Source organism: Nematolebias whitei, chromosome 4 (assembly GCF_014905685.2).
Source record: "Nematolebias whitei isolate Nwh7 chromosome 4, NemWhi1, whole genome shotgun sequence".
NCBI lineage: Eukaryota > Metazoa > Chordata > Actinopteri > Cyprinodontiformes > Rivulidae > Nematolebias > Nematolebias whitei.
Window position 1 is genome coordinate 21,672,154 of NC_056501.1, and position 11,088 is coordinate 21,683,241.

Sequence of the window (11,088 nt, forward strand, 5' to 3'; positions counted from 1 at the left end):
CTCTCACTCACACCTAGAGACAATTTAGAGTCACCAATCAGCCTAACATGCATGTTTTTGGTGTGTGAGAGGAAACTGGAGTACCCGGAGAAAACCCACGCATGCACGAAGAGAACATGCAAACTTCACCCAGAAAGACCCCTGGACCTGCTCTCTGAGAGGCAGCAGCTCTACCAGTTGCGCCACCGTGCTGCCCTACACGAACTTGTTCGTTGTATTTTATTGTATTCTTTTTTTTATAGAAAAACATGCAAACGTACTAGTCAACGTAAAAGATGTCATTTTCTACATATTTTAGTTTCAACCACCTCTTAGTGGTTGATTTAGGTTATTACAGTTTTTTTTTGTTGTCGTTTTTATTTTTCTCACAAGGCGCTTTCGTACAGTTTGTCCCTCGAAGCGCGCCGTCCTTACGTACAGCCACTTCCGTTGTTACGTGTTTCCGTTCAGATTTCTTCCATGCTATCGCTGTACTACAGCCTGAAGCCGTGAAGCCCTAATACACTTGTACGGTGTACACTTTGGAGTAAAAAAAAATGTTTAAACTGGAAGGACTCGGACCTAAAATAGACCCGGAGGAGATGAAGAAGAAAATGCGAGAAGACGTCATTTCTTCTTTACGTAACTTTCTGATTTACGTCGCTCTGCTCAGAGCCAGTGAGTAAAACACGAGCTAATTGTCTCTGCTTATTTAAGATTTTACTTCTTACAGATACAGAATGACAAATAATATTTAGTCAACTTCTTGAGCATTTCATATTCAGACAATAAAATAAGTTTCAACTCAAACTATCAACCACTGAAGAAGATTGATTTAGAAAGGGTGATCACCTTGAAGCTTTTCAAGATGGTTGCTGTCCTGTAACTCTTACAGATGACCAGTAATCCTCAAACATCTGACAAAGCTCAACAAAATCACACAAAATTCAAGAGAAAATGAAGCAGAGAGCAGAATTTCCTCATATGATCGCGATAATTCATTCACTAATTATCTGGTGTTGTAATAAAGTATGCCAATTAGAAGTTATCCAGTTAAAAATTATATATTTATTAAAGTTTAGTAGATGCAAAACATAAAGCTATCGAGTAAAATACAAAAACAAAACGGAAAACTGGACTAAAATTATGCACATCAAAGCTACCTTTTCATGATTTAATATTTCATAACGCAGTACTGACCTTAAAATGCTGAGCTTTTTTATTTTATGTTGGGGTTTTGCACCTTAGAGCCATTAAATGCATGTTTAAAGTATGTTCTTTATGTATGTTTTCAAGATTCACACTGAATTACCAATACGTTCTTTAGTTTTAATTATAACCCAGAGACATTGTTTCAGTGTTATAAGTCACTTTCCTCCAGACTGGAGAAAACTATTCCTGTTTTCATCTGAATTGTATTTAAATGCACGCAGACTCTTATTATAAGACGTTTAAACATATTAGTGTAGGGAACTCTTTTATGTGACACTTCCTGTGTTTCAGTAATTGTATATTTTTACCAGCCGTCACACGTTAAATAAAACTGAGTTGCAACAGCAAGTTTTCAGATCACTTTCACGTTTTCTCTGTTAACAGCTCCGTACGTGTTAAAGAAGTTGGACAGCATATGAGCCGAGCCATCTGCTCCTCCATCCTCCACCCTTCCAACAAGAATCTCCTACATCAGAGTCAGCGAGGAGGACTTTCTGACGCAGCCAGCTCCACCTGTTGCAGCATCACTTTGGAACATGACCAACGTTTTCCCTTCTCTTCACCGCAGACCACAGCTGTCTTCAGTTGCAGCGTTGCTCCATCTTAGTCACATATGTTTTGTCTAATTTAACATTTATATACTGGTAATCTTACAGATTATAAAAAAAAAATGCAGAGGCTTTACTTGTTGTGTCTGCCTCCTGAGTTAGACCGTTTAGGAAACAAAGTTGACTTTTCTGGTTTAAAGGTGTGAAGTTTGTCAAGAATTGTTCTGAAATTATTGAAATTAAATGTCCCATTTTTTGTTTACAACCACATTTTTGTTTAGTATTATTTTATTTGCAACAGTAGTAACATTCTAGTAACAACTACGGATGATTTAGGTGCTTTACACAAGGAACATGCATCCATTTATTTCTGCTGATTCATGGTTGGGTCACGAGGGCAAGATGACGGAGATCTTCACTTTATATCTAACACCAAGCTAGGCCACCCTGCAGAGGAAGCTCATTTCAGCCCCTTGTATCCAAGTTCTCGTTCTTTCAGTCATGAAAAAAACAAATAATGTATGATTTGTTTACTAGTTACTTGTTAGCAAAATGGATCATGGACCACAGGAGGGATTGAAATGAAATGTTCAGAAAATAATCACTGTAGCTCTACGATAGGAACTAGTCCAATGTAAGATGACCTTCACAGCCGACTGACCTTGGAAAACACAAATGCCAAATAAATCAGCTATTGCTCTAAAATTTGGCTTGGTTGTATCTGAGCGTGGTCCTTAACCCATACGCTGAGCATGACCTCTCGCAATGTCACGTGAGATCATAGCATTTCAAGGTTTGACCCAAAAGTACAACTACTCGTTTTTTCAGCATTAAATGATCTGAAGTCTAAAATTCTATCATGGAAGGCGGCAGGTGACAGTCATGCTAGACGGGGTCAAGATGATGTAGGGGCAGGGCAGCCGACTCGGGACCCCAAGGTCCTGGGCTCGACCTCCAGTCATTGCACATCTCTTGGTGTCTCTGAGCAGGACACCTAATCGCAAATTACTCCCTGGGCGCCTACATGGATGCCTACTGCTCCACCTGGGTGTATCCCAGGTGCGATGGGTTAAATGCAGAGAACCAATTTCGTCTTTGTATGGGAACATACAATGATGACAACACATAATAAAAGTGCTATACTTTATTATTATTTATTTATTATTGTGGTGTTGAAATATTTGATTTAAATGCTGTACTTTCCCGAGTTCACCACCAGGGGGAGGTGTTGTCCATCAGTGCGGGTTGTTGACGGATTTGAAACAATGGATGCCAAACCGGGCGCTTGTATTTGGATCTGCGACAACAATGGGATAATTATTATTTTGTAAAGACGCTTGGTTTCATATTATTTGCAGACACACGGACTCGGTGGCTTTGCTTTCATTATTTGGAGACAAAGCACGCGTCTTCCGCATCCCTCCGTGTTCGGTCGGTCCAGACCCGCCCAGCCTCCGGAGCATCCTCTGCCTCAACAAAACGCCATGCTGGATGTAGGCGGCCCTCAGAGGGGACGTGGGGCGTTCAGCTGTTAATATAACGTGGGATTTTTCAGCTCCGCCGCCGGTTGGGATGGACTTCCCGGGTCATTTCCAGCTCATTTTCAAACAGCTCAACCAGCAGCGCCTCCACGCGCAGCTGTGCGACTGTGTGGTGATGGTTGGAGGCCAGACCTTCAGGGCCCACGGCTCCATCCTGGCCGCCTGCAGTTCTCACTTCAGGGCTCTCCTCGGCTCCAGTGATGAGGGCCCAGGAGCTCATAGAGATGGGGCCCCCATTGTGATGGAGCTAGACCCAGAGGTTGTAACCCCAGAGGCCTTCTCCACCCTGCTGGACATGATCTACACCTCCACCCTCTCGTTGGGGGTCTCCAATGTGATGGATGTGTTGTTGGCGGCGTCCCATCTGCACCTCAACACTGTGGTCAAGGCTTGCAAGCTCCACTTGTCCAGGAAGAACTTCCCAACCTCAGCGCCTAAAGGGTGGAGGTCAGTGAAGCAGCAGGTCACAGTGGAGGACTCAGATAACGAGGACGTAGTAGTGGAGGTGAGTCAGTCTGGTGGACAAGAAGGAGGCAACAGGAAGACGGCCCAATCTTTGAGACAGAAGAGAAAATCAAATGAAGAGAGGCTTGATGACAAGAAGAGAATCTCCAGACTGCCTGAAGGGGCCTATAAGGAGCATTCACCGACTGTGACCAGGAGCACCGAGGAAGGAGGAGATCCGTCATCCCTGGACTGCATGAAGATGGCCGTCAGCTGGGAAAACCAAGACCATGAAGAGGAGGAAAAGAAATACAAAGCGACCAAGGGAGAGATGGAGGAAATCCAGCTGCCAACGCAGTCAGACAGCAGCCCGGGAGGAGCAGAGGTTTGGAAGAAGGGTGAAGATGGAGACGCCGTGGTTAAAGTAAAAGTGGGAGAGGAAGAGCAGGACGAGTCGACGATGGCCGCGATCGAGATAAAAAAGGAAACTCTTTGCTCGTTTACATCCGATTTAGACGCGTTGCCAAACGGTTCTCCTCCACCTTTGCTGCAAGACTGCGCGGGCAGTTTAGAGGCACAGGTGAGCGATGAGAAAAAGGCCACAGCTGAGACCCACAGGGCCTCTGTGTGCACAGCTGCGCTGAGAGAAGCTGGAGATTTGGGCGAGGACGCTGTAGATGGTGAAGGCCTGGACAGCCTTTCTGAGCTGACCTTTTCCTGCTTCCTTAATCCCTGCAGTGAAAGTGTGATGGGGGCTCTGGGAGAAGAAGACAGCCTGGTTAGCCTCACAGCTGCTGCTACAGCCAGTGATGCTCCTACAGATGTTAGTCTAAGGAGTGATAAGTCAGAAGAACCGGGCACGTCTTCGACCCAATGCTCAGATTCCTCCTCATCTCTCGTTTTTCCAGTAACCTCGGTCCCCTTGCAGCAGCTCCTTCCAACTCAAAGCTCTGGTTTTAGCGACACCATCATCCTCCAGTCAACTCAGAACCCTTTGACAGGGTTCTTCCGACCAGGTCTGGACGCCTCCCTCGTCCAACCCTCCAGGCCTACGAAAAGCTCCGGAGCGACGGCATTTCGTCGCATCGCCCCTAAAATATCGCCGGGCTCAGAAGCCGGCACGGATACTTCCTCTGCAGCGGAGCCCACAGACAGACCCACCCTGACCAGAGCTTCAGAGGACGTTTTGTCCAAGTGCAAGAAAGCAGCAGCTGAGGACCACGTGCTGCTGGTGGAAGGGGAGAAGAAGTACGCCTGCAAGATCTGCTGCAAGACTTTCATGAACTTGACGGACTGTAAAAAGCACATCCGTGTGCACACCGGGGAGAAGCCCTATCCCTGTCCAAAGTGTGGCAAACGCTTCAGCCAGTCCTCTCATCTCTACAAACACTCGAAGAACAGCTGCATGAGCTGGAGAGAGGACCAGCCTTTCCCCAACGCTCTGCTCTAGCAAATAAACTCGACTAAAGACAAAAATTTACCGAATTTTTAAGAAAAAAAAAATCATAAAATAGATTTGTATGTTTGTGTTTTATGCTTACATGAAATCCAAGTGAACCATGTTTGTATTTTATGATCCTATTAAATTTAGGCAATAAAATATAACTTAACGCAAGCGCATTCAAAACTAGAGAAATTGCATTTTCTGCAAAAATGCTAATTGCTGAATAATTTGCTAAAAAACAGCTGAAGTTACATATGAAATGTAGTTGAAATGGACGAACAAACCTAAGTTAGCAGAAGAAAGCAGAACGAACACATATTTGCTGAATTATGAATTATGCTGCACCCAAATAAGCAGAAATGAGCACAAAAATGAGGAAATTAGCTTAAAAAAGTTGAAATTAGCAAGAAATAGCTGAAAAGGCAGGAATAAGCTTATATTACCAGAAGGAAGCAGAACAAGTTGAAATGAGCTACAAATAAAAAAGTGGAATTAGCTGAAAAAGTGAAAAATAGCATAAACAGTTAAACAGTAGCTGAAATAGCAGAAAAAGCTGAAGCTAGCAGAAAAAAGGTGAAAGGAGCATAGCAACCTGAAATTAGTGAAAATAATTTAGAAGAAGGACAAAAATGTTGTAGTTAACAGAAAGAATCTGAAAGGAGCACAAAACAGCTGAAATTAGCAGACTTTTATTTTAATTTGCATAAGGAAGCTGAACCGGAACTAAATGTTAAAGGAGCAGGAAAAGGTTGTAAACAGAGCTAAAGATTTGAAGAATGTAAAATGAGCTCAATTCATTTCCTTTGAGGAAAAGAAATGGCAGAAAAAGCTAAATATTTCAAAAAGATAAAGTTGTACCAATACCAAAAGTCATAGGAATGTCCTGAAAGAGCTGAACGTTTTGATATACGATTTGTTGAAGTAGCATGAAAACAGCAGGATGAGAATCGTGCTGAAAAACGTACGGAAGAAAAATGGATCACAGTGTGAATGCTTCATAAGCGTTCACACAATAATCTGAAAGCAGAATCTGTAATTCTGATTCTGTGGAAAAAGTAACAATAAATGTATTAGACTATAAATCAGATTTTATCAAGGGGTAACTTCATTGTAAAACACGTTTTTGCACATCTGTACATCATTTTTGGATGAATATTTTTTATTTGGTATACAACTTGAACGCTTGGCGACGAAGTGAGTGCAGACTTTAAGCAATAAATAACAACCAAATAATGTGCTGATCAAAACAGAAGACTAATTTATTTTTAAGTCACACTGATTGTGATTTTTAAGTGTTGACAACCTATAGAACCAAGTAAAAAGATAAATAAATGGCTCTATTTTGTATGAATTTACAATAAAAATCTGCTCTTTTTTCCTACAAAGACTGAAATGTGATCAAAAGTGCTGCTTCTCTGTTCATTAGCCACTTTTTAAAGAAGCTAAACCCACGAAATGACAGAAAAATGTCGTTTCCTTCCTCAAACTGCTCTTTCGTGATTAAAAATATAACACAGCATTAAATGTAAAAATCAAATTAACTTTTTATGTTACCCAAATTAGTTCCAGTACATGTGTGCACTACTTTAGTACTTTGTTTTATTTTCTACTTCTCTTGTTACGCTGTACTGTTTTCCATCCTCCGTGCAGCACCAGTGGGAACAGAATCACCAGTTTCTTTCAAAAGACGAGTTCGCTGGTAATTTCTGAGTCCTGCAAGCCTCCCAGCAGGTTTCTGGCTGCCAAAGCCGACATGACGCCTCTTGTGGAATAAGTGGCACTGCCGATGTGTGGTAATATCACTGCGCGAGGTGAAAGAGGGGACAAAAAAATTATTTTAGACTGCAAATAGAGCCACATTCGGGAATAAAAAACAGATCAGTGCAACGTGTGGTAAATCTACTTACCGCAGTTTTTCAGTGTAAGAAGTGGGTGGTTTGTTGGAAGAGGCTCGGGCGTCGTGACATCCAGTCCGGCTGCAGCGATCTGTCCACCAGCCAAAGCCTCATACAGATCCTCCTGGTTCACCACAGCTCCTCTAGAACAATCATGTCCGATATGCTGATGTTTTAGACGTATAGAAGCTATCACAAGATGTTCAAGGGACACGCCGACGGGAATCGACTGTGCTGGATGCTCACCTGCTCGTGTTGACGAAGACTGCTGTCTTTTTCATCTTGCTGAAAAAAGCTTTGTTACACAGGCCCTGGGTTTCTGGTGTCAGTGAGCAGGAAACAACTATAAAGTCACTCTCGAACACAAGCGTATCCAGGGGAACTGTTCGGCAAAGACGAGACGGACGGGCGTTAAAGGAGGAAAGGGAGGAAACGGATTATTACATATGCACATCTACTAACAGAAACATTTTTAACCAACTCTTTCGTTATAACTTCAGGTCTGGCTCTTTAGGCTTCACCGCGTTTCTTATCATCCCCATTTCTCTTTCAGCATCGTCTCACCAAACTCTCCGTTCACTTCAGCAGCGTGGGGTTTGGCTGATCTCCCAGAATACAGCAGCCTTTTCACTCCAAACGGCATGAGCCTCTGAGCTATGGCCATACCTGAACACAAAGAAAGGTGTAAACTGCAGAAGGTTGTCTCAAGAATATTAGAACGTGTCCTGAGATAATGAGGTTGCGCGTATAAAGTAATAAAATTAACCAATGCGTCCCAGTCCAATGACTCCTACAGTGCTGCCCGACAGACCATAACCACACAGCCAGAGAGGCTTCCACGAGCTCCAGCCACCGCTGAGAAGAACAAAACAGCACGTCCATTGAATCACTAATCGAAAGCACTTGTTTCCTTTTGGGGTTAAAAAGTAACAGAAAGGCAAATATAAAAAATAATTAGCATCAATGAATAACTTGGTGAGGCTGACCTTTTGACCTCTTCCACACCCTCCGGTAATCTGCGGGCGGTGGCGAGCAGCAGAGCCACGGTCAGCTCTGCAGTGGCATCAGTCAGGACGTCTGGAGTGTATCCAACACGTATCCCCCTGGGTAGAGTAAACAGGTATAAAACACATCTGTTTGCACATCAGATTGTGTTAGTCCAGCTCACCGTTTCTTGATCTCATCCAGAGCCAGGTGGTCGAATCCCACAGACAAAGTGCTGATTACTTTCAGGTTTGGACCTAAAATCAGAGACAGGTCAACTGAAATGTAGACACAATAACCACTGGGATATTTTTAATCTGCGCTCCTGTGCAACAAAAAGACAATATTCATTAGGTTAAATATAAAATAAATAGTGTTAAAGACTAATCCATATCAAAATAATAGTTCCAGCTCAAGTTTCAGTTGTCAGTATCAATTGTTTCTGTAGTTTAATCTGTAAAAACTGCTAAATGTCAACCTTTTTCTTTAAAAAGACACAGTATTGTTACTTTTTATATGCCAACTCATACCCTGCTGAAAAACTAAATGGACAAATTGGCAACTACTATATTTTTTTGGACTATGAGGCGCACTTAAAATCCTTTAATTTTTTAAAAAACCGATCCGACCGTTTTGTTTTGCTTAATAAGTGAGTATTATGTATTGTCATTATTGTATGTTCCCATACAATGACAAAATTGGCTCTCTGCTTTTAACCCATCCACCACCGGGTGGGGCAATGGGCAGCTATGGAGGGCACCTGGAGAGCAACTGGGAATAAGGTGTCCTGCTCAGAGACATCACGAGATGTGCAATGACCGGTGATCGAACACAGGACCTTTGGGTCCCGAGTCGACTGCCCTGCCCCTACACCATCTTGGCCTCCATATATAATATATACATATAATGCGCATTTTAATCCGGTGTGCCTTATGTATGAAAACAGACCCGTTCATTGATATTGCGCCTTATAATCTGGCGTGCTTTATAGTCCGAAAAACACGGTAAATGTTTAAAAAGGACAACAAGTGAGACTTGAAAGTTTGTATTCATATGACCTAAAAGCATCGTCCCAATTTGGTTCAAGCACTTAAAGTACATGTTAAGGTAAATGTTTATTTGCTTATTGTGGAAAATGACTATACATTTGTCAATCACAAAGCATGTCAGTTTAATTAAATAACTTTAATTACTCAGGTAATATTAAGGTAGGAGTACAGTCAGTTGTTTTTAACTTGGCAATTGTATGATCGGCATACCCAGTGTTTGGAGGAAGTTATGGCGCAGACACTGCAAGAAAAAAGTTAATGTTCTTTAAAATTATCCAAAGATTAAAGATTTAAGGAAGAGGAGTAAAAAAAAAAAAAAAACAGATGTAAGTAAAACTAATAAGGTTAAGTTAGAAGACATATGTGTGAAACACGGTGGTGGTAGTATTATGAATTGAACATTAGCTGCATCTGTGCCATAACTGTTTACTATCACTAATGCAACAAAGACATCTCAAAAACTACTTTTAAGGTGGAGAATATGTACGTAAGATGATTTCCAACCTAAACGGAAAGCATTAAATTGACTCTTAGTCAAAATCTTGAAGCTGATCTAAAAGGAAGGTTTTGTCAGGAGTTTAAGTAAGCAGCTTGTGTGAAGAATTCCTCCAAAGTCCCAAAGATGAGACATGTTTTGGACATGCGAAATGTCTATGTCACTATGTGCTTGTTTGTGCAAGGTGTTTTTTAATATTAGAGTTTTTCTTCTCAGCCAAGAAGAAAAATTTTAATAGGAATTTTTTCGCCTCCAATTCCTACATGTGTCCAGTTTCACTACTTTTTGTCTGTCTAAACAGATCTCCCTTGTAAATGAGTCTTCTAGGCTCAATGTGACTTGTCTGTCTAAATAAAGGTTGAATGAAAATTTCGCTGCACTAAGGTTACAGCAAATGCTGAAAACAAACAAAAGTTTACATACTTTTATCACCGAAACTGACTATTTGTAGTCAATAAATAAAACTACATGGTGCAATTTATTTTTCCAATAGAGCAGCTTCAATTTCTAACTGGGACTTGTGTGAAAATCCTTGTGTGAAGTATCATAAAATCATCATCTTCCGCTTAATAATGCAATTTAAACTGCATGATTCTTCTTCATCTTTTTTCAGCTTTTCCCTCTTCAGGAGTCATCCTCCTCCATCTCACTCTGTCCTCTGCATCCTCTGTCCTCACTCCAACTATCTCCATGTCCTCTCTAACTGCATCCATATTTCTCCTCTTTGTCTTTTTCCTGGCAGCTGCATTTCTAACATCCTTCTGCCAATATACCCACTGTCCCTCCTCTGGACATGTCCAAACCATCTTAAACCGCACGATTAATCAGTCAAATTCCCCAGTCCTACCCTCTTGAATCCAAGTCAGAGAGTTTAGGAGTACCTGCAGCATCTAGAACCTCAGCATCCACCTTGTCAGACAGCAAACACAGAAGACCATGAGCTCCCTGAACCCCTTTGAGAAGCTCCGTCCTGGGAACAGGCTCATCCGAGTCCCACTGAGACACCTCACAGCTGTTTCCATGGAGACAAGACAAGGAGATAAAGCATGATTTGGAACAATTATAGAATATGGGCTGACATTTCTACTAGTGCAGAAAGCTGGCTATGCGTGGAAGGCTTTATACGAGACCAGAGGGGACTGGCCTTTTAACATTTACATCTCAAAATAGCTTTTCTGGCAAGTTGAGTCTCAACTCTAAGTATAGAGACTATCTGGGGGAGAGAGGGGGAAAGCATAGTCGGTATAACCACGTCTCTTCTCAATTTATAATGCTGCTCATTCAGTGTCAAACATGAAACTTAGAGTTAACCGTTAAAAAGAAAAACTTCGTACACTCCTGCCGCGGACAGGACCTCCATCCCCTCCGGCGGGATGCGCCTCGTAATGTAAACCTTCATCCGTACACCGACTGGTTTCAGTAACAGTTTAAAGCACGATATTAAGTTTAAAGTTCTCTTTGGACAGAAAAGGGTGAAAATAGTCGCCTGCTGCAGC

The 11,088-nt window shown here is 42.0% G+C and overlaps 3 protein-coding genes across 3 annotated transcripts; 2 read left to right on the top strand and 1 right to left on the bottom strand.

Moving 5' to 3' along the window:
- The first annotated feature begins 428 nt into the window (after nt 1-428).
- On the top strand, nt 429-2,007 carry tomm5 (translocase of outer mitochondrial membrane 5 homolog (yeast)). The gene is made up of 2 exons (XM_037675859.1): nt 429-657; nt 1,576-2,007. The coding sequence occupies exons 1-2, from the start codon at nt 537-539 to the stop codon at nt 1,608-1,610; spliced, it is 156 nt and encodes a 51-aa protein (XP_037531787.1). The 5' UTR covers nt 429-536; the 3' UTR covers nt 1,611-2,007.
- A 1,304-nt stretch (nt 2,008-3,311) lies between these two features.
- LOC119408997 (zinc finger and BTB domain-containing protein 5) lies at nt 3,312-5,516 on the top strand. The gene has a single exon (XM_037675860.1). It carries the CDS (start codon nt 3,312-3,314, stop codon nt 5,172-5,174), a length of 1,863 nt encoding a protein of 620 aa, XP_037531788.1. The 3' UTR covers nt 5,175-5,516.
- Nucleotides 5,517-6,541: 1,025 nt separating this feature from the next.
- Nucleotides 6,542-11,088, bottom strand: grhpra (glyoxylate reductase/hydroxypyruvate reductase a). The gene is made up of 9 exons (XM_037675861.1): nt 10,927-11,088; nt 10,474-10,604; nt 8,232-8,304; nt 8,050-8,166; nt 7,830-7,918; nt 7,628-7,729; nt 7,310-7,445; nt 7,076-7,206; nt 6,542-6,970 (listed from the first exon to the last, which is right to left on the bottom strand). Exons 1-9 carry the CDS (start codon nt 10,989-10,991, stop codon nt 6,849-6,851), a joined length of 966 nt encoding a protein of 321 aa, XP_037531789.1. The 5' UTR covers nt 10,992-11,088; the 3' UTR covers nt 6,542-6,848.

Excerpts from the sequence above, each read along its gene's own strand:
- tomm5 (XM_037675859.1), top strand. The coding sequence starts at position 537 with ATGTTTAAACTGGAAGGACTCGGACCTAAAATAGACCCGGAGGAGATG. Across the intron at positions 658-1,575 it reads CGTCGCTCTGCTCAGAGCCA|CTCCGTACGTGTTAAAGAAG; the intron begins GTGAGTAAAACA and ends CTCTGTTAACAG.
- grhpra (XM_037675861.1), bottom strand. The coding sequence starts at position 10,991 with ATGAAGGTTTACATTACGAGGCGCATCCCGCCGGAGGGGATGGAGGTC. Across the intron at positions 8,305-10,473 it reads TGAGGTTCTAGATGCTGCAG|GTCCAAACCTGAAAGTAATC; the intron begins GTACTCCTAAAC and ends CTCTGATTTTAG. Across the intron at positions 7,446-7,627 it reads TGAAGTGAACGGAGAGTTTG|TTCCCCTGGATACGCTTGTG; the intron begins GTGAGACGATGC and ends TTTGCCGAACAG.
- LOC119408997 (XM_037675860.1), top strand. The coding sequence starts at position 3,312 with ATGGACTTCCCGGGTCATTTCCAGCTCATTTTCAAACAGCTCAACCAG.